This window comes from Sphaerodactylus townsendi, linkage group LG07 (assembly GCF_021028975.2).
Source record: "Sphaerodactylus townsendi isolate TG3544 linkage group LG07, MPM_Stown_v2.3, whole genome shotgun sequence".
Taxonomy (NCBI): domain Eukaryota; kingdom Metazoa; phylum Chordata; class Lepidosauria; order Squamata; family Sphaerodactylidae; genus Sphaerodactylus; species Sphaerodactylus townsendi.
This window is the reverse complement of record NC_059431.1, coordinates 378,396-406,209: the sequence shown is the minus strand read 5'-3', so window position 1 is coordinate 406,209 and position 27,814 is coordinate 378,396. Positions and strand designations below refer to the sequence as shown.

At 47.9% G+C, this 27,814-nt stretch overlaps 1 protein-coding gene across 1 annotated transcript in view; it reads left to right on the top strand.

Moving 5' to 3' along the window:
- The window catches only part of UBAP2 (ubiquitin associated protein 2), a 110,722-nt gene that overhangs the window by 75,902 nt on the left and 7,006 nt on the right, over window positions 1-27,814 (top strand). Inside the window, exons 17-23 of the mRNA XM_048503279.1 lie at window positions 41-227; window positions 3,039-3,130; window positions 4,573-4,620; window positions 21,099-21,178; window positions 22,790-22,847; window positions 23,023-23,178; window positions 25,716-25,815. Of these exons, the coding sequence (XP_048359236.1) occupies window positions 41-227; window positions 3,039-3,130; window positions 4,573-4,620; window positions 21,099-21,178; window positions 22,790-22,847; window positions 23,023-23,178; window positions 25,716-25,815 (721 nt within the window). The remainder of the gene's footprint in view (window positions 1-40; window positions 228-3,038; window positions 3,131-4,572; window positions 4,621-21,098; window positions 21,179-22,789; window positions 22,848-23,022; window positions 23,179-25,715; window positions 25,816-27,814) is intronic.

The window sequence follows — 27,814 nt, the reverse complement described above, 5'->3', positions numbered from 1 at the left end:
TGTGTATTTGCATCTGTCTCTCTTTCTCTCTCCTTTCCAGCACACTAGCGTTGAGAACTCCACCGCGCTCCATCCTCCCGCAGCCTCTTCCGTCGCTTCGACCTCGGCCGTTAGCACCACCTCTGCGGTCTCCAGCATGGCCGGCGCTACCAACAGCCTTGGTCTGAACGTGGCCAGCATCTCTCTGCCGGCCCCCACCACACAGGCTGCTCCCTTAGTGTCTTCAGGTTCGCAATATTAACAACCGGTCGCGTGGATGTAGGGAGAGAGGACTCCGCTGTGCAGGTCTGCCGCTGAGCACCTCTTGGCCAGCTATGCCTGCGCCGAGAATATCTGTGCCTTTTCTTAAAAGACTCTTGCCTTTCCCAGCCCACTTTGCGCACTGGCCTGTGAAATAAAAGTTGCCTGCATTTTTAATGTGTGGGAATATTTGATGGGGAGAAATTTCTAGCGTTTAATGCATGCGTTTAAAAGGAACTATAAATTACTCCTTTCCTTCCGTTACTCTCCACTTTCCAAACAGTCTCCGGTTGTTTGAAAACACAAACCGTGGAAGCCGAACTTCTTGCGAAAAACAAAACACTAACTGTGCAGTTCCATGTTTATTTTGACAATTCTGTTTGCAGAGGCTGCAGTATATAGTCAGGCTGTGGGGTTTTTTGTTTTTAAACATCTACCAAGAAAGTCAGTGTCTCTTGTGGCGAGGTCAGATTCCGTGGGTTGAAGGCTGAGGGGTGGGGCTCAGAGGTGGAATTAGTTGCTTTGATCAGAGGCAGAAGAGGCAGGGATAAAGCATTTTCTCCCAAGTGCCAGGGGCTATAAAATTCTTACAAAGAGAGTGTGTATGGGAGGGGGTCACAGGGTTTGCTCCCTGGCAGAGAGTCCTGTGTGACCCAGTCGGAGTAGAGGAATCAGTGTAGTCTGATGCAGCAGTTTCAGAAGTGGGATCTAGCAGGTTCTCACCAGTTCCCGAGAGTGGGTTACTAATTATTTGTGTGTGCCAAGAGGGGGTTACTAATTGGGTCTGCTTTTCCGTTAGAAATTCCATTAGGTCCCAAAATCATAAAGTCCTGTTGTTTCCTATGTGGCTGGTTAGCGAAGGTCGAAAACGGGATAATTCTCCCTGTTGGGCTGTTTTAAAAACATGTTTTAGTAATATGGTAAAGTTCCTTGTTTAAGGAAAGTATCCTTCTTTCGATTCCTAGAAACAAAATTAAGTATTTGAAAGTATTAAGTATTTGACAGGCAGTCGATTAGAGGAGAAGTAGTTGTTTCTGTTGGCCGTAGACGATAGGACTTGCTAGAATGAGTTTAAATGATGGACAGAAAGATACCAGCTGGAAATTAGGAACTTTTTTTTAACAGTAAGAGTTTTTTACAGTAACAGAGAAATTATTAATGCCCCGCCCCCCAAATGCCCGGCCACGCCCCCGTCGTGCCCCGCCCAGCCCCATTGGCGCTACGCCACTGTTTGAATCCCACCACCATGGGAACCTGTTACTAAAATTTTTGGATCCCACCACCGAGCAGATTCAAACAATTGCCCTTGGGTTGTCTTGGAGGACTGTTTGCATCTTACAGTCGAGTAAACTTGTTCCCATTCCCGAGGACCGGTGCCCAAGGGATTTATTTCCCAATGGCTTTCCTCAGCTAATGCCTGCTTTCCCAATTAGACCTTGCGGCCGTTTTCAGGAGGCGAGTGAGCCCTTTTTGACCGACACCACGAATTGCGTCAGTTGAGCCCACCCTACAAGCATTTTCCTGTGTCGTTTAAGGCTGGCTGGCATGACCCCTTTTGGCCAGCAAGGGAATGCAGGTTGGCCAAGCTGGAATCGACACGATCGTCTTGCATCCAGCGGTAGGCAGAAGCGTCCCGACTAACACATGAAGATAAGCTCTGATGCGCAGCATGTGAGCAGAAGAAAGCTGGAGGAGTCAGTCTCGGCATCCCTGCCCTCGAGTAATTTCCTTTCTTCCACAGAAACATGTTGTCCCTGTTTCATTCTCACTGGTAAATGTGCACCTCTGGTGTGGTCGTTTGTTGATTCCTTTAAAAACATCCGTGTCTCACCTTTCTCTCTGCGTGGGCAAAGCATAACGAACAGGCAAACTGCCAACCAGTCCATCAGAAACCATCAGAGAATCTGCCCCGCAAATGTGAACCGATCTCCTCCAGCTGAGCATAGCGGAAGATCCTCCGAGGCCAGCGGATAACCCAAGTCAGCGTGTTTAGTTACTCCCCCAAGAGCCGCCCTTGGGCGCGTCCTGGTTTCACAGCGTCAACCCAAACTTCCCTTCCCTTCCGCTGTGCTTTCCGTTTTAGCAGCCAAAATCCAGCTGTGTTTCGGCATTCCAAGTGCAGTCGGAGGAAGCAGAGGAGGCAGCTGCCAGAGAAGGCCAGTGAATTCTTTCCTAGGGAAGTATTTTTTAAAAAAAGATCTGGGAGGAAGGCAGGGACTCGCCTGGCCCATCTCTCTCTGTGCCTCTCGTCAGGACACCTTTCAGGGCTACATCCTCGCATACTAGGGCATCCCTCTCGACCGGGGGGCTTATCCCATCCAAGGCAAGAAGTAGGAGAATGAAAAATTAGGGAGGTTAGATGGCCCCGGAGCCGAGAGGAGGTGGCTGTGGTCCTGGAGGAGGATCTGTTTTGCAGAGGGCCCCCAGTAGCTTCATGCAGAAGAGGCAAGGAGTCACGGCTGGGCACGGGGTGCAGCGTGGCATGCAGCATCAACATGGAGAAGGGCCGAGCTGAACTGGGAGATGAAGGCCGTGCATTGGGGGAGTCAGAGCTGGAAACAAGGGCCGGGGAGTGGCCACACACCCACCCCAGTCAGCCCCCCAAAGTGGGTTTATTTTGAGCCTTTCTCATTTCGGCAGTATTGGTGGGCAAGTTCAGACGGGCCCCTCTGTGCAGTGACGATCCGCGGTCAGTAACACGTCACAGAACTCAAAGGCGTTTATTTCCTTCTTGTTTCTCCCGACCTGCTTTTTTAAAATGTGCTGTTCTAAAAGGAATGTTTCTTTTGGTTCTACAGGCAAAGCGCCCCCCAACCTGCCCCAAGGTGTACCACCCTTGTTACATAACCAGTACATTGTGGGACCTGGAGGACTTCTACCTGCCTACCCAGTAAGCAGCTTCCTTGTGCTTCCCCTAGATGACTGTGCCTCCTTCCTCGGCCATGCCCCAGGTGTTCGGAGTCTCCAGGACACCGGGTGTAGAAGGGGCAATCGGCCGATTACCGAGGAGATCGTGCTGTTTGCCTTTCTACCCAATCTGAATGTCATAGGGCGGGTTTGCACCTCTTGCATGGCACGTTGCCTCATTCCTGCCTCAAGTGGTCACCTGGCTGGTGTCACCTGGCTGGTGCCAACAAATGCTGGGCGACATTGCCAAGACGTCTGCATTGCGTACAGCAGGTGAACCCGCAAAACTAACGGAGTCGGTAGTTAAACTTCAGACCCTAGCCAGCCACCATGAGCTCTGTGGCTTGTATCCAGACAGTCACGCTGTAGTTAATTTAAATAAACCATGGTTTGACATGCTGTCTGAACTGAACCTAGTTTATTTATTTATACTTTAAATGTATTAGCCGCCCTCCCCCGGAGGGCTCAAGAGTTCATTCCAAAGTGTAGCATTCCGTAGTGTATTGCAAAATATGTCCTTGGGAAGAGGAAGGCAGAAGTACTTGTGTGTTGCTGCATGGCAGGGGGTTGGACTGGATGGCCCTTGAGGTCTCTTCCAACTCTTGTGAGTCTAATGTTGCCTACAGAAGGTTCTATTCTTTTTTCAGCCTGATCTGTTCTTTTTAAAGCCTGTGTTGTTCTTTTTTAAGCCTGTTTTGTTCTTTTTTTTTTTTGCAGTGAAGCATAGTGGCTTAAGAGATGGGGGTGTAAATTAGGAGGCCCTGGGTTCGAACGTTGCTTCCCCCATGAAAGGGGCAGGTGACCTTAGCTGAGGCCGTTTGCTTGACCACGGCGCCTCTGCTGCTATTGAGAGAGAAGAGTGACCTCTAGTGGCTGAGACTGGAAATGCTGTGGCTGCAGAGTGTTACTGGATACCAGAGAGGACCCTTCCATCTAAACCAGCAGGCAGTGGTGTCTCCATGGGTGCTGCACAAACCACCCCTTAACTGGGATAGTTGCTTGTGGCGTAGGAGGTTAAGAGCTCGTGTATCTAATCTGGAGGAACCGGGTTTGATTCCCAGCTCTGCCGCCTGAGCTGTGGAGGCTTCTCTGGGGAATTCAGATTAGCCCGTACACTCCCACACACACCAGCTGGGTGACCCTGGGCTAGTCACAGCTTCTCGGAGCTCTCTCAGCCCCACCCACCTCACAGGGTGTTTGTTGTGAGGGGGGAAGGGCAAGGCGATTGTAAGCCCCTTTGAGTCTCCTGCAGGAGAGAAAGGGGGGATATAAATCCAAACTCCTCCTCCTCTTCTTCACAATGGCAAATGTTAGTATTCTTTGCAAGAAAATGGCCCCATCTCGAAGCCGATGACGTCGCGGTTGCCTGGAAGTAGCGTCTTACAGCTCCATCTCTTCCCGCCCTCCTTCTGTGTCTCCAAGCAGATCTACGGTTATGATGACCTCCAGATGTTGCAGTCCAGGCTGCCGGTGGTAAGTCGCTTTTTCACTGTTGTGTTGCATGTTGTAAGCGAGTAGCATCTGGGGAATCTGTCAGGGAGCGCGTGCCTGAATTGAAAAGTAGCGTGTGCGGCTGGAACTCCAGAACTGTCTCTTCTTGCGGACACGATGCTTGTACGAGGCGTGGATCACTGAAGGCTGCTATGACTGCATAAGGTTTCTCTATAAGTTTAGCCTTCGGGGCCCACCAGATGCTTGCAAGCCTAATTCTGTGCCAGTCCTGGGAGATGTTTTGTGTGCTGCCAGCAGGCAGGGCGTGGTCAGGTCACAGTCCAACAGGTCAAGGCAGGTGGCAGGCAAGGCGTAGTCAGGTCACAGTCCTTGTTTGGTTCTGTCTGTCGTGCCCAGCAACACATAAGAGGAAGGGAAAGGATTTCCTAAGCCCCTTTGAGTCTCCTTCCAGGAGAGAAAGCGGGGTATAAATCCAAAACTCTTCTTTCTCATCCTTGTTTCTCCTTTGCAGACTGTAGCAATCCCAAATGTTTAAAGTTTGTTGGTGGAAGGGGGTGGGGATATCCTCTGCTTAACAACGTTCTGACGCTCAGTCCTTCTGCCCCTCTTTGTGTCCCAAACCCAAGGCCGTTCCTTGTGACTCTCCTTGCCCTCTTTGATCACACTACTGGGTCCATCAGCTGAATAGAAATGCGCTCTCCTTTTTATCCTTTCTGCGAAGTGCCAGGGGGTTACTGTAGAGCAGTGATGGCGAACCTTTTCGAGGCTGAGTGCCCAAACTGCAACCCAAAACCCACTCATTTATCGCAAAGTGCCAACACGGCAATTTCACCTGAATACTGAGGTTTTAGTTTAGAAAAAAACGGTTGGCTCCGAGGCGCACGTTACTCGGGAGTAAGCTTGGTGGTAGTCGGTGGCTTTGCTTTGAAGCAACTATGCAACTCTTCCAATGGGTGAATCACAACCCTAGGAGGGTTTACTCAGAAGCAAGCCCCATTGCCAGCAACCGAGCTTACTCCCAGGTAAAGGATCGCGCTTTAGTTCTTCGCATGAAAATCAGTGGGGTTTAGCAGCACTTAACAGGGTTACCTACACTGCTTCCCAAAACTAGGTCTTAGGTTTAATGCTAATAATCAATTAGCTAATGCTAACAATAATGCTAATAATCACGCCCACTGGCCCAAGCCAGCCTAGATGTGTATGGGGACACTCTGTTTGTGCGTGCCCACAGAGAGGGCTCTGAGTGCCACCTCTGGCACCCGTGCCATAGGTTCGCCACCACTGCTGTAAAGCATTCCAGAAGCTTCTCCGGAGAGCCCTGTAGAATGTGTGGTAAAGTGCCAATGATGACCCAAGCCCCCCAGAATGTAGAATCTCATTTTTAATCACAGTTTGATGACCTCGTCTGTGATACCTCTTTCAAGATGCTTGCTGTGACGGCCCATGGGTTGAATGCTGAGCCTGTAGATGGCTTCATGGTTTGAACGCTGGACCTGAAATACCACCGGTGCTCTGGAGAAGGAGCTACCTCTGAAGGGGAAAACCTTGTCTTTAAGCTTCTTAGAGGGTGCAGGTGATCCAGGGACACCTCTGGCCATTTCTCCTTAGTTAGAGGGAAAGTTAAACGTTCAGAGGCCGCGGGGCCCTGCTCTGATCTCTGTCTTGTGGCCTTTTAACTCTGCTTTTCCTCCAAGGAGTGGGGGTGAAGGTCATTTTATTTTCTTCCTCCCTTTCAAAATCGCAGCAGGACAGTAAATCAGGTTGGGCTGAGAGGGAGTAGGCAGCTCAAGGCACTCAGTGGCGGCAGAGGGATTTAAACTCAGCTCCAGCACTGTTTTCACAATATGACCCGGGCTCTCAGGTGCCAGAAAGAATTAAGCAATCTGAGATCAAGGAGGATCAAGATTGGTAGCCATAGATCGACTTCTCCTCCATCAATCTGTCCAAGCTCCTTTTAAAGCTATCCAGGTGAGTGGCCATCACCACCTCCTGTGGCAGCATATTCCAAACACCAATCACACGTTGCGTGAAGAAGTGTTTCCTTTGATTAGTCCTAATTCTTCCCCCCAGAATTTTCAATGGATGCCCCCTGGTTCTAGTATTGTGAGAAAGAGAGAAACATTTCTCTCTGTCAACATTTTCTACCCCGTGCATAATTTTATAGACTTCAATCATATCCCCCCTCAGACGCCTCCTCTCCAAACTAAAGAGTCCCAAACGCTGCAGCCTCTCCGTATCCGTATCTTCTGCCTCCATGGGCATGCTACTGTGTTTTGCGGATTTTTCTTTGTAGGCGAATAGAAAGGCAGTGGGCCGTTCACGGGTTGGATCGTAAGGACCCGTTCTGCTCGCTGAGGCTCTTTCCTTTGGCGAGTGGAGCCTTAGCTCAGGGAGAAGTCTGACTCCTCAGATAGAATTGGTAGAGCCAGCGTGGTGTAGTAGTTAAGAGCAGGTGGATTCTAATCTGGAGAACCGGGTTTGATTCCCCACTCCTCCACCTGAGGGGCGGAGGCTTATCTGGTGAACCAGATGTGTTTCTGGACTTCTACATTCCTGCTGGGTGACCTTGGGCTAGTCACAGTTCTCTCAGAACTCTCTCAGCCCTACCTGCCTCATAAGGTTCCTGTTGTGAGGAGAGGAAGGGAAAGGAGCTTGTAAGCCACCTTGAGTCTTCTTGCAGGACAGAAAGGCATGGGGTATAAATCCAAATTCCTCCTCCTCCTCCTCCTTGTTTGAGGTTCTTTTTCCTGGAGAACATTTGGGAGGTATAGAGTGCTCATGGAGCATTTGAATAATAACTGGGTTTGTTTCCCCGTTCCTCCACATGAAGCCTGCTGGGTGACCTTGGGCCAGTCACGGTTCTCTCAGACCTCCCTCAGCCCCACTGACCTCACAGGATGTCTGTTGTGGGGAGAGGAAGGAATAAACAGCTTTGAGACTCCTTTCGGCAGAAAAAAGCAGTGTACAAAAAGCAACTCTCCTTTTTTATTTTTTAAATGCCGGAGTAGAAACCTTCAAATAAAAATGAAGGATGTTTGGCAATTATCAAAATAGTATTAAAGCCCACCTGGGTCGCTCTGCTTTGGGGTGGGTGGAAAAATCACTGATGGATGAAAACCGGCAGATTTCAGCCCAAATGGCTAAATTTTATGCAGCAGTATGTAAACTTCGCTTCACTCTACTTGCTAATCAAAAGTCTTAATTTTATTGGATCATTTAAAGTTTTGCCTTCCTTTATTTTCGCTGTGGGTGCTATACATTTGCAGGCTTGGTGTTTTAAGTAATTGTAATTTTGAAGTTTTGGTTTTATCTATTTGTGTCCATTTTTATTCAAGGACTGTATAAAGAAACTAAACTAAACTAGTATTAAAGGCAAAAATAATTTTAAAATTAAAGAATTCAGCAATTTGCTAATTTATAAGGTTGTAAGAAGTCTGCAAGGGTGCACTGTGGATCCTCTGAAGACGCCAGCCACAGGTGCAGGTGAAACGTCGGGAGAAAATGTTACTGGAACACGGCCACACAGCCCGGAAACCCCACAACACCCTAGTGATTCCAGCAGTGAAAGCCTTTGACAATCCATTAAATTCTCCCAGGCTTCGAACTGCTTCATTAGTTTGTACTCTTCAACATGTTTTATTTAATAAAATGAATTAAAGCAGCAGTGGCGTAGGAGGTTAAGAGCTCGTGTATCTAATCTGGAGGAACCGGGTTTGATTCCCCGCTCTGCCGCCTGAGCTGTGGAGGCTTATCTGGGGAATTCAGATTAGCCTGTGCACTCCCACACACGCCAGCTGGGTGACCTTGGGCTAGTCACAGCTTCTCGGAGCTCTCTCAGCCCCACCCACCTCACAGGGTGTTTGTTGTGAGGGGGGAAGGGCAAGGAGATTGTAAGCCCCTTTGAGTCTCCTGCAGGAGAGAAAGGGGGGATATAAATCCAAACTCTTCTAAAGTTAAAAATTTGAGAGAATGAAGGAAATTTGGGAAGGTGCTTTGGGAGGACAGAGACCTTGGTGGGTTACAATGCCATAGAGTCCACCCCCATTTTGCCCAGATTTCTGTCATCTGGGAATGAGCTGTAATTCCAGGGGATTCCCAGTTCCCACAAAGACAGGCTAGAGTTTCTGATCTTTGTCATCATTATGTATAACAATCTAAGCCATTCAGAGTCCCAGACAGAATTACACCTGATTTATGACACCAGAAAAAAAAAATCGTGAATTGCCGTATTGGTCCGTGCAGAACCCTAAAGCAAGAATGAAATCCGCGAAATACCTTTTATTAGGACCGAGCAAATTGATGCAAAACGCAGCAAAACAAAATACATGATTTAACAGGTTTTCCAGGATGAGCTGGAACGAGGCATAGCACGCTTCCTCAAAGAAGTGAGAGCCAGGGTTGTATAGTCGTTAAGGGCAAAGCAAAGTGTAACTTTCTAATCTGAATACAGTAGAACCTCGGTTTTCGTTGTCGTTGGTTTTCGCCGGTTTCGGTTGTCGGTTTTCGCCGGTTTCGGCTTTTGTTGCTGCTTTCCCTGAAAATTTTGTCTCGGTTTTCGTAGTTTGTTTTGGTTTTTGTTGGTTTTCGTCGGTGCGTGCGTGCTAATTTTGTAAGCCACCTTGAGTCTCCTTCCAGGAGAGAAAAGTGGGGTATAGATCCACATTTCTCCTCCTCCTCTTCTCAATGTGGGACTACACAGAAGACCACCTGAGGAACAGAAGTTGCACGTAAATGCAACATTGTTTTACCTCTTTTTGTGGAGTCCCACTGTGTGCCTGCACAGAAGACCACTCGAGGAACAACACTTAGAGTTAAATGCAGTGTTGTTTTACCACCCTTCTGTGTTCTAAGTTTTGTCTGCTCCAGTCTGATGGGGGTTTGTGGTGAGCTCTAATGCTTTCGCAGTTAATTTGGTTGGTCCTCTTAAAAGGCATTACATAGATTTTGTTCTTGTTTTTAGGTTGATACCAAGACTCTCTTTGTTCAACTCCTTCTCCACTCTCTATCATTCCTTAGTTTTCTGGATAAATGTCAGGAGAGTGGTTAGCTTCCTCCTGTTACATCTAGGGTTGCCATCCTCCAGCTGGTGGCTGGAGATCTCCCTGAATTATGGCTGGTCTCCCAACAGAGATCCGTTTCCCTGGAGGAAACAACTGCCTTGGAAGGTAGTTGAAGGTGGTGGTTCCCAGCCTTTTTTCACTCACGCACCTCTTGCAGCCTGTTTCCCTAAAATTGAAACCCCATATTAGCAAACCCATTATGTGATTTTTTTTTGCATACATCCCCCCCCCCCCCCCAATCCTCTGGCATACACCAGTTTGGGAACCACTGGTTCAGGGCATTATCGCCACTCTGGTGTAGTGGTTAAGAGCAGGTGCACTCTAATCTGGAGAACCGGGTTTGATTCCCCGCTCTGCCTCTTGAGCCGTGGAGACTTATCTGATGAACCAGATTAGCTTGTGCACTCCAACTGAGTGACCTTGGGCTAGTCACAGTTCTTCCGAGCTCTCTCAGCCCCACCCACCTCACAGGGTCTTTGTTGGGGGGGGGGGGAAGAAGGGAAAGGAGATTGTATGCCCCGTTGAGTCTCCTTACAGAAGAGAAAGGGGGGGATATAAATCCAAACTCTTCCTCTGAGACCCTCCCCTTCCCGCATCCTACCTTATCAGGTGTCATCCTCAAAATCTTCAGGTAGTTCCCAACACAGGTCTGGCAACCTAAGTTGCGTCTGAGGTAATGAGCTGACTTACAGACGGTCATAGTGGAATAAATGTTAGTTTTTTAAGTGCCACTGGATTTCCACTTTGCTTTGCTATGGGATTTTTAACATGTTAGCTGCTTTGGAATTATTCAAAACACAATTAAAAATGTTGTTTTTATTATTTATTATATTTCATAGACCACCCAACCCCCAAAGGGCTCTGGGCGGTATACAATAGCAGACAATACCACAATAAAAATACAAATTTTAAACATTAAAATCCCTTAAAATCACAATAGCAGCATTATCATAAAAGCCACATTGCTTGGTGGCGTCCGATTCTAAGGCTGGGAGGGGACCAGCAATGCCAAAGATGATAGAAGATATAATACAAGGACAGCCCTGGAGATGGTATAAAAATGGTTCAGGGGCATCAAGAGGGGGCAGGCAATCTGCGGCCGGCCTCCCCAAAGGCCCAGTGGAACAACTCAGTTTTACAGGCCTTGTGGAACTCTCCAAGGTCCCGCAGGGCCCTAACAGCTGGCGGAAGATTGTTCCACCAGGCAGGGACCAAAGCGGTAAAAGCCCTGGCCCGGGTAGAGGCCAGCCGCATCATCGAAGGGCGAGAGACTACCTGTAAATTAGCCTCTGCGGATTGCAGAGGCCTGCTTGAGACATATGGGGTAAGACGGTCATGAAGATATGAGGGCCCCAGGCCGTGAAGGGCCTTAAAGGTTAATACCAATGCCTTGAAGATGATCCGGAATTCCACTGGAAGCCAGTGCAGGCGGCACAACACGGGGGGTAACGTGATCTCCCGTGTTGCGTTCTGGGCCAGCCTCAGTTTCCAGATCAGCCGCAAGGGAAGGCAAGCTGCTGCGTTCTGGGCCAGCCTCAGTTTCCAGATCAGCCGCAAGGGAAGGCCCATGTAGAGCGAGTTACAGTAGTCCAGCCTGGAGGTGACCGTTGCATGGGTCACCGTGGCCAGGTCGGCCTGGGAGAGGTCAGCCTCCGGGCCTGACGAAGATGAAAATACCAAAAAAGGCAGTCTGGGTAACACGGGCACCCGGATTTCCATAGAGAGAGAAGAATCCCAGATTGCAGGGCGAAGAAGTTGGGGCCAAACAGACCCCTTCCAATACCGGTGGCTGAAAATCCCCAAACCCCTCACCATGACCCAGTCAAAGGACCTCCATCTTCGATGGATTTTTAACCTGCTCTGCTGTGCTCCAACCAACCACCCCCAAACAATGCTGCTCCAACCAATGCTGCTCCAACCAACCACCCCCAACCAATGCTGCTCCAACCAACCACCCCCAAACAATGCTGCTCCAACCAATGCTGCTCCAACCAACCACCCCCAACCAATGCTGCTCCAACCAATGCTGCTCCAACCAACCACCCCCAACCAATGCTGCTCCAACCAATGCTGCTCCAACCAACCACCCCCAACCAATGCTGCTCTGTGGCCACCCCAGCCAGTGCTGCTCAATGTGCTGCTCAGCCAGCTGCTCCAACCAATGCTGCTCCAACCAACCACCCCCAACCAATGCTGCTCCAACCAATGCTGCTCCAACCAACCACCCCCAACCAATGCTGCTCCAACCAACCACCCCCAAACAATGCTGCTCCAACCAATGCTGCTCCAACCAACCACCCCAACCAATGCTGCTCCAACCAATGCTGCTCCAACCAATGCTGCTCCAACCAACCACCCCCAAACAATGCTGCTCCAACCAATGCTGCTCCAATAGCCACCCCAACCAGTGTACTGCTCCAGCTCAATAGCCACCCCCAAACAATGCTGCTCCAACCAATGCTGCTCCAACCAACCACCCCCAAACAATGCTGTAGGCTGCCCCCCCTCAACAGAATGAACTAGGTGTCATCAGCAAATTGATGACAAACCAGCCCATATGTATACTTTTATTTATACCTTGTTTTTAATACAAACACTTGCATCAATAAACCAGTGCACAACTCTGATCAGCCCACTGTTGGTCGACTGACTGGTTCAAAGCCATGAGCTATTTATTTATTTTTTAAAAGATTATAAAATCAGGTTAATACATTAGGGTATGGGGGGAGGGGGATTTGGGTAAATTAGGTAGGTAGGGAGTAGTATTTTTGTTAGCTCAGAGGGAACAATATGCTTAAGAAGAATTTCTCTTATCTTATTGTAGGAGCATAATGAGAATAATTTAATGTATGGAATTTGTATAGAAACATTAATTATTAAATGTAGAAGAAGACTTTATTTACAGTCAGTGACCAAATATAATTATTAAATGTATGGCATAAAGGTTGTTTTTCTGTAAAAAGTGTAACCTTGGTTTATCCCTCTGTTCTAAAGTGTTTTTGTTTTGCTTATTTTATATTTTATAATCATTAAATAAAATATATATTTTTAAAAAGATTATAAAAACATGTTGAAACCAATACAAATAAATACCACATAAACGCATCTAGAAACCAAATAAATACCACATAAAAGCACAGCTAGAAACCAAACGGATCTCTAGTCCAGGGGTCTGCAACCTGCGGCTCTCCAGATGTTCATGGACTACAATTCCCATCATGGAATTGTAGTCCATGGACATCTAGAAGCTGCATGAATTCCATAGATTAGACATCCGGACTTTTGATTACGTTGATTGACTGGTTCAATGCCATGGGCTATACATATATATTTTTAATTAAATTGTAAAACATACTTAAAGCAATACAAATAAAAAAGCACAATAACAAGTACCCCCAAAAGCCCCAGTTCAGATTTTAAAATTCTGGTTGGGAGTGGTGATAAATAAAATCTTAACTCAGTCCAATTCTGTCCTAAATGAAACAGTCTTCCTCTGAAGATGCCAGCCACAGATGCAGGCGAAACGTCAGGCGAGAATGCTGCTAGAACACGGCCATACAGCCCGGAAACCACACAGCACCCAAACAGTCTTCCGTCACTTCCTGTCGATCGACAGTGATCCCCTTGACTCGTGCCCGAGGGTGACTCCCGTGGCCACCCTCGAAGTTTCAGGTACCCGAGAGAGAGAAAAACCTTGCCTCACAAAGAGGCCGCACAGCTGGTGCAGATGTTCCTTCTGTACTCCTCCTCTCTCCTCCCAAATAATAAATAACGTAAAACAATCAGTGTTTGCCGCGTCCCAGTTCTGTCACTGTTGGCTCGGTTTCCACATCCGCTGTCTCGTTGGCACAGCTCTCCCGACAGGTTTCCTAGCTGTTCATTCTCTTTGTCAGCTGATCCAGGTAGGTCAGGCTTGTCCGGACTTCCAGTTGCACAGTTACGCCAGCACAGGTGCGGTGACTTTTCTCTTCGAGTGTAGTTCTGATTCTGCGGAAATGCCTCCGCAGTTTCAACATGCTCCTGATATTGCTCTCTTCTGGGCTTAATTGTGAAGCTTAGTTTTTTTTCTTCCGCGGGCAGCACCTCTCGTCTATACCAGTTAGCTTTATGAATCTCGATTGAGGAGTCTTAAAATATGGAATGGCGCAGTTAGAGGAGAGGAAGTGTGTCCCTGCCCAGCGTACGACTATCACCCCCCACCACCACCTTGGCTTGACCCCATAACAAAAGACCCAATAGAAGAAGAGTAGAAGAGTTTCGACTTAGCTCCCCCCTTTCTCTCCTGTAAGGAGACTCAAATTAAATCCCCGCTTTTTCCCCTGTAAGGAGATTCCAAGGGGCTTACAAACTCCTTCCCTTCCATACTCCTACACGGCTAGACACCAAGTAAAGATAGGGGCAGGCTGAGAGTTCTGAGAGAACGGTGACTCGCCCAGCTGGCATGTGTTGGAATGCACAGGCTAATCTAGTTCACCAGATAAGCCTCCTCAACTCAAGTGACGGAGCACGGGAATCAAACCCGTTTCCCCAGATTAAAGTGCACCTGCTCTTAACCACTAATCACTACACCACCTAGCAGAGAACTGGCACTCACCTTTCTGGGACCCAACCAGTCTTCACCAGATCGCTGCTAAATATGCCGAAGAGCCCTCTCAGTATTTCTTGGATGGCTCTTCTGGCGTGTAAACTGCTTTACTTGCCAAAGACTGTTTACCTGCAGGAAAAACTGAGCATGCGTCCGTCTCTGCCGGGGCATCCTGGAGGAACGATGGGTCCCTTCTCGACGAGCAGTTGTAAAATCTGAGAGTTGAGCGTTTGTTGGTAGTGTTGTAGAAAGTCGCAGTGCAGAGTTGAGACCAGAGCAGGTAAGAAAAGCACCAGGCCAAAGAACGCTGCTGAGACCGAAGCCCTCATGATCGAAGCGTCTCGGTGGGTCTATGCTGGGCCACAGGCCGCTTCTCTGCTCTGGTGTCCAGCACTGAATTTGTAGCTGTCCCATCTCCATCTATTTATTGGGTAGGGATGTGTGTTTCCCTATATCATTTCCTGATCTCCAAAATTTCCCTGGTTTCATTTTCACTTTCCGGTTTCCAACTGGTAGGTTTGTGCCTGGGACTTACCTGGACCTTCCGTTCCTAAGATGGTTTTTAACTTTTCATTTAGCAACCCAGCTGAGATTGGGCCTCCTCTAGTTCCTTTCTGGATTGCCAACTTTGGTTTGAGAAAGATCTGGAGATTTGGGGGGTGCAGCCTGAGGACAGCAGGGCAGCCTCAGCAGAGTATAATGCCTTTGAACCCATCCTCCAAAGCAGGGGTCTTCAAACTATGGCCCTCCAGATGTTCATGGACTACAATTCCCATCAGCCCCTGCCAGCATGGCCAAGTTTTAGGGCTCATGGGAATTGTAGTCTATGAACATCTGGAGGGCCACAGTGTGAGGACCCCTGCTCCAAAGCATCTTCTCTGGGGGAAACTGATTTCTATATCCTGGAGAGCAGCTCAAATACTGAGAAAGCTCCAGACCCTACCTGGAAGTTGGCAACCCTTTATCCCTGACTTCCATACCTCACCAAATGTGCTTTCTCTGTAGTCCAGCTTCCTGTACAACCCTTTTTTTCAGCGTAGCAGGCAAATTGTAGGATTGGGATATACCAGTGGTGGCGAACCTTTGGCACTCCAGATGGTATGGGCTACAATTCCCATCAGCCCCTGCCAGCATGGCCAATTGGCCATGCTGTGAGCGAAATGTATGCCAACAATCCCTTTCCTGATAAGTGGGAATTACCACTGCACCTATCTGAGAACAAGGAAGGAGCTTCAGCCTCTGGGAGTTCTGCAATGCTTGCCAAGGTCCTGGAGCAGCCAACCAATTACACCCCCAATACTACCCTGTTTCCTCGAATATAAGACATCCCCAGAGAATAAGACGTAGTAAGCAGTGGTGGCGAACCTTTGGCACTCCAGATGTTATGGACTACAATTCCCATCAGCCTCTGCCAGCAGGACCAATTGACCATGCTGGCAGGGGCTGATGAAGGCAACAATCCCTGCTTTACCTCTGAGAATATAAAACCGCCCTGGCAATAGAAAGATTTTGCTGGCGTGCGAGGAAATGCGTAAAGGTATCCCCGAAGTAAAGTATGCTTTAACCAAGTTTTGTGTTTGGAAGCATGCCCGGCAGGGCAGAACACAGAAAAATAAGACATCCACGAAAATAAGACATAAGGCAGCATCTTTGGGAGCAAAATTAATCCTAAGACAATGTCTTATTTTTGAGAGGAAACTTTCCTGACAAACGGTGTGTAATTTTTATTCTAGGGTGTTGTGGGTTTTCCGGATTGTATGGCCGTGTTCCAGTGGCATTTTCTCCCGACGTTTCGGCTGCACAGATGCAGGTGAAACGTCAGGAGAAAATACTACTGGAACACGGCCATACAACCTGGAAAATCCACAGCACCTTAGTGATTCCGGCCGTGAAAACCTTTGACAATGCAATTTTATTCTGTTTTTCCTAACCCAATAGACTCATCTCTGCAAAAGGCCGTGGAGTAGATAAGGCTAAGATAAGGATGTCTGGATGAGTCCCTGGAGACTGGAGCTGTTTTCTGCTTTATACTTTGATAGTGATTACGGGGTCTCTTAAAACTATTACTTCTGATGTGTATATAAGCATAGTAAAAATATTAGCTACAACAACAACCTTTATTAGGCATATAAAATAGGCTCTAGAGCGTTTCCAGACATTTGTGAAGTACAAAACAAGAATACATTCAAAACACAGACAGAGAGACTGTATCTAGCATTGGACATTACATAGAAAGTTCTATCACTTGTAAAAGAAATGTTACTTCTTTTCCCAAGAGCACAAGATCTGTATCGTTTAACAGAAGCAAGTAAAAATATTAATATTTGAGTTTTGTGATGGGGGCATCAGAGGAGGTATTCAAACTCTGGAGGAGCTTGGATCCTGAAATGTAGTATACACGCGGCTGTTTCACCGCCTTCGCTAGGCATGTCTGAAAATGAGGTAATTGGTATAACAATCTGTCAAAATGAAGGGAACAGAATGACTGGTGCTAAATCTGGGGAACTCCCGCCCCAGGGAGACTTGTCTGTTTCTCTCCGGCTGTGGCTTCCTCCAGCTGGAGAAAAATCGTTGTTTCATTTGGCATACCCCCCAGGAACTGTTTTTTTAACGTATATTGGCTCTCTTCCCTGGTATTTATTTCATATATAGTGAGAGAGGTGGGATCCAGCAGGTTCTCACAGGTTCCCGAGAGCAGGTTACTAATTATTTGTCTGTGCCGAGAGGGGGTTACTAATGGGTGGTTTTGCCATGTGATTTTTGCCTTAGTTACGCCCCTCCTCTCAGCAGTAGTGCGCAGAACTTGAAGCAGTCTAGCAGGAGGTGCACCGGCGTGCGTGGCAGCCTGCGCCTGCGTGCATTCGTTTCCCGGCCAAGGACCGGCGCAGCGGCTGCGTCCTTGCCACAGCCCCGCCCAGGAATGCCCCGCCTCTGGAATGCCAGGCCACGCCCCCAGAATGCCCCGCCCTGCCCCATTGGCGCTACGCCACAGTTTGAATCCCATCACCATGGGAACCTGTTACTAAAATTTTTGGATCCCACCACTGGATGGATGGATGGATGGATGGATGGATGGATGGATGGATGGATGATAGGTAGGTAGGTAGGTAGGTAGGTAGGTAGGTAGGTAGGTAGGTAGGTAGGTAGGTAGGTAGGTAGGTAGGTAGGTAGGTAGGTAGGTAGGTAGGTAGATAGGTAGATAGATAGATAGATAGATAGATAGATAGATAGATAGATAGATAGATAGATAGATAGATACACAGATACACACACACTATATATATACACACACTCTCGCTCTGTCTGTCTGTCTGTCTGTCTGTATGTATGTATGTATGTATATGTGTGTATATGTGTATATGTATGTATATATACATATATGTATGTATGTATGTGTGTGTATATATATATATACACACACGTGTGTATGTGTGTGTGTATATACGTATATGTATGTGTGTGTGTGTGTATATATATATACACGTATATGTATGTATGTGTGTGTGTGTGTATATATATGTATATATGTATATATATTTTAAAACAGCATTTAAAATAACATATCCCGGTGTGCGTATGTGCATACACACACACACGTACGCACACCGGGATATGTTATTTTAAATGCTGTTTTAATGTCCAAAATGTTTTCACGTTCATGGCCTTGGGGGCCCTATTTGGATAGGAAGGTGGTATAAAAGCGATTTAAATAAACGAATGCCCTAAAACCATTAAGGTGTTTCCAGCTGTGCAGAAAACCTGCAGTTTACTACAGAGGCAGCCAAAGACATCTGGATGTCTCGGAATTCTAAAAGTGGAGCCGCTTTTGAAACGATGGGATGTGATTCGGAGTGTCCTCAAGCGATCAAGTCACTGCCAAACTAACTCTGAAGTTAAAACCGTGCATTCACCCAGCACCGTATACGACGACTGCAAAAAATGTGGAAGACGGCATCTGTCAGTGTCTCTATAAAAGGGGAAACTGAAAGTATATTCCACGAAAGTATTTGTAGAAGGCTCAAATTTGGCATCAATGTGCTCCAGCCCACACAGATTACTAGAAAGGTCCAAAAATGGGACTTTTATCCTTACTGCTGTCCTGTGAGGTGGGATCACTTGAGAGAAAGAGAGACTGCTGTGCCTGCATACTCAGGACTCACCTAGTGAGTAGCACTTGAACCCAGGCTCTGCTTGGATCTTTCTAGTGGCTGCTTTGCGCTTGTAACAGCGAGGAGTGGTCATCCTGTGCTTATCGAATGTGGATTCGTTCGCGAATATCACCTCTAACATCAACTTCTGTCCAAATTCCCTGTCAATGCTAGACAGTCCCAGACTCAGAAGAGCGTCCGTGCGAAGAGCGTCCATGCAAGCCACAACAAACGGTTTACCCTCGGCAGTCTTCTGTGGCAGCTGTCGGCGAATTCCGTATTCAGAGAGATTCCCTGTCTCATATCCTGTTGGACCTTCCTTATGAGGAGAGGCTGCAGCATTTGGGACTCTTTAGTTTGAAGAGGAGACGTCTGAGGGGGGATATGATTGAAGTGTATAAAATTATGCATGGGGTAGAAAATGTTGACAGAGAGAGATTTTTCTCTTTCTCACAATACTAGAACCAGGGGGCACTAATTGAAAATGCTGGGGGGGGGGGGGTGGGACCTAATAGGGAAACACTTCTTCCTTAGCGTGTGTGATTGGTGTTTGGAATAATGTATACAGGGGAGGTGGTGATGGCCACTAACCTGGATAGCTTTAAAAGGGGCTTGGACTGATTTATGGAGAAGAAGTTGATCTATGGCTACCAATCTTGATCCTCCTTGATCTCAGATTTCAAATGCCTTAGCAGACCAGGTGCTCGGGAGCAGCAGCAGCAGAAGGCCATTACTTTCACCTCCTGCACGTGAGCTCCCAAAGGCACCTGGTGGGCCACTGCGAGTAGCAGAGAGCTGGACTAGATGGACTCTGGTCTGATCCAGCAGGCTTGTCCTTATGTTCTTATGACTGCCGACTGCATAAATATTTATGTGAGAAATTATATAGGACTGTAGCACCATTTTACCGAAAAGTGAATAAAATGTGAGCTTCTTCGATTCTTATTAATGGACTGAAACTGTTAACTTTTGAAGTGGCAAACTTTTTATTCGTGGTCTCTGATCAACGGTTATCTAGTCTTGCTAATGGTGCTTAGTAAAGGCTATGATTAATGTCTAATAGGGGCTTCAGTGGGCTAAGCATTATAAACAACGTAATAATTTAAACTGTGCCGTTACAGGTTGTCTTTTCTGGTCTTGTAATATCATCACTCTTTCTGGTGGTAAAGCGGCTGATCCCCAGACTGGTTTTGCTACGAAGCAAAACCGCCCCCCCCCCCAGATGTGGGACTCCCCCGAGCGGCAGAAAAATGTTGCTTTGTAATGAGAAAACGGGAAGATCCCACAAGGGGCCCGGCGCAAGAGAATATGTCGCAAGAGAAGCCAATGCAGAGAGCCAATCAAAAGGGGTGGGGTGGGGGGAACTAGAGGAGCAGAACGGAGCCTGGTAAAGCCCCCAGAGCTCGCAAGGGGATGTTTTGTTGTTTGGTGGTAGATTTCAAAACGGATTCCTCCTCTTGCAGCTGGTCACAGGCGTGTAACTTGTTCTGCCTGCTAGCAGAAGTGTGGTTGAGAAAATGCTAGAGGGGGTCACTTGCAGAAATCAGGATTTTCAGGTCGGGGGTCTGGAATGAGAACATCTGGAGACATTTTTAGAAATGTTTCATCCTTCACCTTATAGAAATGTTTCATCCTTTTCATGGTCAGGGAGGTCGTGAATTTCCTTGATAGTTGCCCCTGCAAAAACAACAACTGCATTGTTCCCAAGTTTTGGGATCTGAACATAGACAGTGCAGGTCATGGGACGCCCTACAAAACTATAAGGTTTTTTTTTTTTAAACCACCATGTTATTTCTTAATCTTTTGCATCCTTGATGCTGAATAAAAGTTTAACAAAAAGATTCCACCGGTTTAAAACTAATCAGATGGATTGTCGAAGGCTTTCACGGCCGGAATCACTGGGGTGTTGTGGGGTTTCAGGACGCAACATGGCCGATCGTTTCAGTAGTATTTTTTTGCTGACGTTTCGCCTGCATCTGTGGCTGGCAAGATGCAAAATACCAGCTACGGATGCAGGCAAAACGTCAGCAGAAATCACTGTTGGAACAGAAGCCATACAGCCCGGAAACCCCACAACACCCCACTGATCAGGTGACAGTCCCAAAGGAGCCCCGAATACTTTATTTTCAAAGGACACACAGAAGGCAGCTGGAGCCTTCTGCCTCAGTGGTGTTGGTACCTAATTTCCTTGGCTGACCTCCAATCTGGGCGGAGCGGCTCTTTCCCTCCCCACCCCTTGTCAATTCAAAGAGGGCACTGAAGGAACGAAATACCACCTAACAGAAACGAGGATGTCCAGTCAAATATGCCAACCCTCCTCCTTCGTTGTTAACTGCTTGTAAAAGTCTGCCAATTGTGGTAGTCACCACAGCATTTTCCGTGCATGACTCTTTGGTTGGCTCGCAGCCATCCAGTTTCCTTTTGGCAGCTGGAAAGCAACAGCTCGGAGCCAAGCTGAGATACTGAAATTGGAACCGAGCAGAAATCGAAAACGGGCAGGCCTATTCCCAATGCAAGCAGGGGAACCCGAAAAGGGAAAATTCGCTCCAGTTTGCCGCAGGGAAGGTGGGGGAACGGTCTGACCCTTCACGTGCGTCGCTGCAACAGCTAGAGATACCTAAAGCACAGGAGCTTTTTGTAAAGAAATCATGATAGGCAATGCTGCCTTTTTAAAACGGCTGTGATTGTTGAAACTTTTTTCTTCAGGATTACTACGGAATTACATTCCTGCTCATAGCGATTGGCCGAACTGAGAGGGAATACTCGCCAGCGAAACCCATACTCAGGTAGTGGAACGAAAACTGAAATTTCGTTGGGGGGGGTGGTGGGGAGAAAAGAAGCCTTTTACACACACACGCACGCACGCACACACACACACACACACGCACGCACGCACACACACACACACACGTATATATTTATACACATACATACATACATACATACATACATACATATATACACATATATACATATACACACACATATATACATATACACACATATATACACGCATATATACATATACACACATATATATACATATACACATGCATATATATTTATACACATGCGCATACATACATACATACATGCATATACACGCGCCATACACACGCATATATGCATCGCCCATGCATATGCATACCATACATAAACGCACATACGTATATATTTATCCATACATACATATATACACATATATACATATACACACACGCGCCACATATACACATATACATATATACACATCGCCATACACCTTCACACACATACGTACATATACACACACATACATATACACACACATATATACATATACACACATATATACATACACACACATATATACATAAACACATACATATATATTTATCCATACATGCATGTATATACACGCATATACACATATATACATATACACACACATATATACATATACACCTTCACCTTTGCTCACACACGCATACATATACACACGCATATACCGCCTTCATGCCATATGCTCACATAGCCACCACCCACTTACGCCTGCCTTGCACCCATTCACTCATTCATTCATTCATTCATTCATTCATTCATTCATTCGTTCCCGTTCCGTTCAGTAAACAATCATTCATTCGTTCAAATTTCGTTGAACGAATTTCCAACTTAATGGCGGCTCTCTAGAAGGACTCCAAGGTGGTGTACAGATCAATAAATAACAAAAAAAACGAAGCATGAAACCTTCGTTAAAGCCCGCATAAAACCAACAATAAAAGTCGGTAGCATCAGTTATCTGAAAAATTATCTGAATCAGTAACTGAATTTTACAGCTGCGGATTTGAGTAATGCAGAAGAGGTTCTACAGGAACAACAACGAAGCATGTATGTTTAGCTTATATTCCCAGGTTGAGACTTCAGAAAATGTGTTCCAGGGTTAGGAGGAGAGCCGATATCTGGGGACCCATTTCCTGGCAATAGGTTGTGTTGGGGGGTTGGAAGCCCGGAGGATCAGGCCGTAGTGCCAGCTGACTGGCGAAGGTGTTGACCCGCGTCTTGATTGGAGATCACGATGGTGGAGACTGGTATTGAAGTGAACCGATGAAGGTGGCCTTAATGAAGAAGGCGAAGACGCCTTAGCGATATCCAGAAGGAAACTGGTGGAAAGCCAGGCGGCTAAACTAAGCTGGTCTGGCTAGTCTTAGCTTAGACTGTAGCTTCAGTCTGCGCGAGCTAGGGTCCCTGGCACGACTTGCTGTTAAGGGTTTGGGAAAGGCGGGAGGCGAGAAAGGTTGGCAATTCATGACTCAGCCCGGAGACTCGCGTCTAAGCGTTCCTGTCTGGAGTCGAATTTACATTAGATCACCTTGATAGGGTGTCTGCAAGGGGGATCGCGGGTAATGTCGTACATGTAGGCCCAGGAGGGACGGTCGGCGCCAAAGGCATTCTATGCCTTTCCTGAAGCTCTACTGGGTTAAGCCCTGGCAGCACCCCTACATGCCATGGCCTTGAGGTATGTACTCATCCTGTTTTGGAGGATTCACAAATCAAAGCTCGCTCGCTTTTGTCTCCACGCCCAGGTGGCGTCGCAAAGGGGGTGGCCATTAAGGGTTCTGCCTGCGCAGCGCGCCTGCTCTTTCGACTCTAGCCCCAGCACAACAGAGACCAGGCGCCCAGACTCACCACACGGCTCAAGCATTCGCTGCCTGAATCAGCTGCCCCTGGAGTACAGCTACGGGAAACCGTATTCGCCCGGCGTGCCAAGGGGTCTGGCCTAGCCCTTCAGTATGGGCCCACCATGTTTTGTAAGTCCACGGGAACTCAACCAGTGGCGTGCCTGATTTTCCCAGGTTTTCCTTTGACAAAACCTGCTAAAGTGTATTGATCTCTCTGGGGCGAACGGTGAATGAACCTTTACAGCACTCCAGATTGTTATGGACCACAATTCCCATCAGCCTCTGCCAGCATGGCCCAATTGGCCGATGCTGGCGAGAAAACTTTACGATAAGAGATTATAGTCCAACAACATCTGGAGTGTAAGAACCACTCCTTCCATAAAGGCGGTCCTCCCAGCAGGCCGGCATTCTGCCCTTTGAGCGGAGAAGAGTTTCCAGGGGAAATTTTGGAATCTTTAAAAGTTCAATAAAATAAAAATCTTTTACAGCTCTGTGACGAAGAGGCAGCTCTTTGGGCTGGGTTCAGCTGTCCCTAGAACAAATCGGCGCGTGGCACATCCGACCGCATTATACAATTTAACTAATATCATATAAATATCATATAAATACTACCTCTCAGTTTGCATAACTTACAATAATATGCATATCAATGGTTATCATCTCAATCCATAATGCAAAGTCTCATAGTGCTGGCGGGTCGTCACCCTCCTCTGGCGCTCATGGAAAGTACAGTCCCAAACCTGAGCCTTCGGGGAGGGCGGTATATAAATATAAATAATAAATAAATAATAAATAAGAGTCATGTAAGTGGCACAATAGTTGTTTCTGCCTTGCAGACTCTGGCCGTCAAGTACTTTCCATGAGTTCTTCCTAATATTTAGATCTAGTTTCTTTTCCTGCACTTTGAATTCACTACTCCTGATCCTATTCTCTGAAAACAAGCTTGCTCCCTCTTCAACATGACATCCCTTCAAATGTCATAGTTCAGTCTTGGAAAGTGGCCACCAGCCCCTTTTCACTCCACAAACGCCCAGAAACCAAGGGACAAGAAAGTCACTCCTATAAGGTAGGCCACCTACTGTGTGAATTCCTCAAAACAAATTAGTCTGGTAGATGTAGCCACATGACCGAGGTACTTTAATTAGATTGAAGCCACAAGAAGACAGAACACTGAGGGAGAAGGCTTGAAAATTAGACCTCAACGAATATGCAGTAGAAGTCAGTATATTCAGTAAACAGTCACTTATCTAAGAATAAGTTTTGCTTGTGAAATGTCTATAAATTGTTCTTCTCTAGCTGCCTGTGACTCTTCCATTGCTGTCTGTCAAAAGTTATTTCTGAATCAGGTCGGGCTGACCCTAGTTCATGGAAGGGACATGAGAGACATGAAGCGACCATTTCCCAGTATCTTAAGCAGATAAGGAAGTAACTTTTACCAAGTATCAGGAAAATAACCTTTGCCAGATCATAGCATCAGCATAGTTTCGTCTTAGTCCTATCTAATTTATGGTGTTGTGTCTGCCCATAAAACAACCATTGTCATCCCTGTTGAATTGAAGAGGAAAGGTGGTGAGATACTTATTTGCTTCCTTGTGAACAATAAAACTGTCTGTTTAACGACTCTCTCTGGGTGCCTTTTTAGTTCCAAATTGCCAGTTGGCCAAGTCTCCTAGTAGGTCTGAATTCCTCATCAACACCACAAAATATACTACAAGGAAATTTTGAAAATTGTGCAGGAATGTATTGTCGCAGGCTTTCGCGGCCAGAATTACTAGGGTGTTGTGGGTTTTCCGGGTTGTATGGCCATGTTCCAGTAGCATTTTCTCCTGACGTTTCACCTGCATCTGTGGCTGGCATCTTCAGAGGAAGATCCCAGCCACGGATGCAAGCGAAACGTCAGGAGAAAATAGTACTGGAACATGGCCACGCAACCTGGAAAACCACAGCATACTACGAAGGCAGCCCAGTCATGATTCACTTCTTACTTTCCTCCAAGTTTTCTCTCCGTGTAGCCCTAAGGCAGGGGTGGGCAATTATTTTTCCGTAGGGCCGCGCAAGAACCGAGAAAATACTGGCTGGAGGGGCGGATTGCCAAAAGGCAGGGGCGGCGCTTTTGAAGCCCGCATGAAGCCCGGCAGCCAAGGCAACCGGCTTCTCGCGGGGCTTTCAAAGCGCCCTCGGCTCCCCAGCAAGGTAGCAGGGGCTTTTGAAAGCCCGCGAAGCGGTGGCCCAAAGGCGGCGACAGAACTTCAACTCAGCTCTTCGAGCCAGTCAAGGTCATCCGGCGGGCCGGATGTGGCCCGCGGGCCGTATAATGCCCAGGTCTGCCCTGAGGCATAAAACGGATGAAATTGATGTTACCCACAGATCTCAGCTGCACTCAGATCCAAGTACTTTGTTGGACATATGAGGGCGATACTTTCGCTCGTGCCTTTTGTGTTTTCCGGCAATCAAATCCCAGAACGGGAGTAAGGTGTGAACTGAATCCTAGAATTGGAAGGGGCGTGGGCATATTCAGACTGATGATTGTGCCTCTGATTCTCTTAATGGTGTCCTGCCAGGAGGCAGAGAAGGTCTTCCTGGCTGTCTCTTCTCAGTGGCAGTAGAAGCTTCCGGTTTCAGTGTTGGCGTAACCTGACCTCCTCCTCCTCTTCTTTCTCTGCAGGTCCCTCCTGCGTCGGCAAAGCAGCACGGCGTCAGCTTAAATGCTGCCTCTACGCCCTTCCAGCAGGCAAGCGGCTACGGTCAGCACGGCTATGGCACAGGTAACAGTGGCACGCGCGGTTGCGCAATTCTCCGTTCAAATTAACACGTAAAGGTAGGGGAGTGCCACACACATGAGTGGCATGGGACACAAGGCAGCTGCGGTGGAAACTCTCACTCCTCTCCCCACCTGGGATTTTGGTCGGCAGCTTCCGGGAGCTCTGCTGACGTGCGAGGCCTCCTTGGTGTCTGGCCCGCCTCTGTTGAATTAGCTGAGCTCCCCACTGCTCTTGAAGTTGTTTGACTAGAGCAGTGGTGGCGAACCTATGGCACGGGTGCCAGAGGTGGCACTCAGAGCCCTCTCTGTGGGCACTCGCGCACGGAGTTCAACATGTGGGAGGGGGATGGAAAATCCCCCCACGCACACACACATCTAGGCTGGCCTGGGCATGATCCTGGGCATGATCCTTTACCTGGGAGTAAGCAATGGGACTTGCTTCTGAGTAAACCCTCCTAGGATTGTGATTCACCCATTTGAAGCGTTGCACGGTCGCTTCACTACGCTTACTCCCGAGTAACGCGTGTCTTGGAGCCAACTGTTTTTTCTAAACTAAAACCTCAGTATCCAGGTTAAATTGCCGTGTTGGCACTTTGCGATAAATAAGTGGGTTTTGAGTTGCAGTTTGGGCACTCGGTCTCGAAAAGGTTCACCATCGCTGGACTAGAGAAAGCTTCCCCTCTGGATACATAATTTGTGGGGTGTGGAAAGGCGGGATTTCATTTGGGAATTAATTCCAACTGGCCTTAATTGCCGTCTGTGGGATACTTTTGCTGTTCTTTTTATGGTCTCTATAAGCTTCCCTGAATGTCATAGTAGATCCCCCCCCCCGCCCCAATTAATAAAGAACCAAATATGCATGCCCCCTGTTTTTCCTAAAGTGGGGCATGTGAGTCTAGTTTGCATTAAATCAGGCCGCTGGGCCCATCTTGCTCAAGATGAGCGTCCCCTGGATCTCCAAATACTTGGTCAGAAAACAAACGTTTTTACCTGGTTCAAATCTGAGACATTATGTATTCATTGTATTATAACATTTATATCCCACCAGTCCTAGTGGTTTAAGGTGGGTTTCAATGCAAGACTGAGGCAGCTCCCACTGAGCCACCATATTTGTGGGGGAAAATAATGATTTTTAAGTGTTTCTGAAGAAGTGTGCCTGCACAGGATCACTTGTATACCAAAAATAAAACTTGGTTGGTCTTAATGGTAACGCTGGACCCAAACTTTTTTCATTCTCAAGTGGTTTTTCTAAGACTTCTCATTTCTACCCCTCTCTCCCCTCTCCCTCCCTCCGCTAGGGTGGGTGGGCCAGGTCCAGATGCTGGGGCCCCTGCCCTCCCCTCCCCTTGCATGCCACCCCTCACCCCCTCCCTCCACTAGGGTGGGCGGGCCAGGTCCAGATGCCAGGCCCCCTCCCCTTTCCTCCCCTCCCTTGCATGCCACCCCTCCCTCCCCTCTCCCTCTCTTCACTTGGGTGGGTGGGCCCAGAGTCCCAGATAGCAGGGGCCTCCTCCCCCTTTCCCCCCCCTCCTTGCATGCCACCCCCCCCTCCCCTCTCCCTCTCTTCACTTGGGTGGGTGGGCCAGGTCCAGATGCCGGGGGCCCTCCCCTTTCCTCCCCTCCCTTGCATGCCACCCCTCCCTCCCCTCTCCCTCTCTTCACTTGGGTGGGTGGGCCAGGTCCAGATGCCGGGGGCCCTCCCCTCCCCTTTCCTCCCCTCCCTTGCATGCCACCCCTCCCTCCCCTCTCCCTCTCTTCACTTGGGTGGGTGGGCCAGGTCCAGATGCCGGGGGCCCTCCCCTTTCCTCCCCTCCCTTGCATGCCACCCCTCCCTCCCCTCTCCCTCTCTTCACTTGGGTGGGTGGGCCAGGTCCAGATGCCGGGGGCCCTCCCCTTTCCTCCCCTCCCTTGCATGCCACCCCTCCCTCCCCTCTCCCTCTCTTCACTTGGGTGGGGTGGAGGCCCGGAGTCCAGATGCCGGGGGCCCTCCCCTTTCCTCCCCT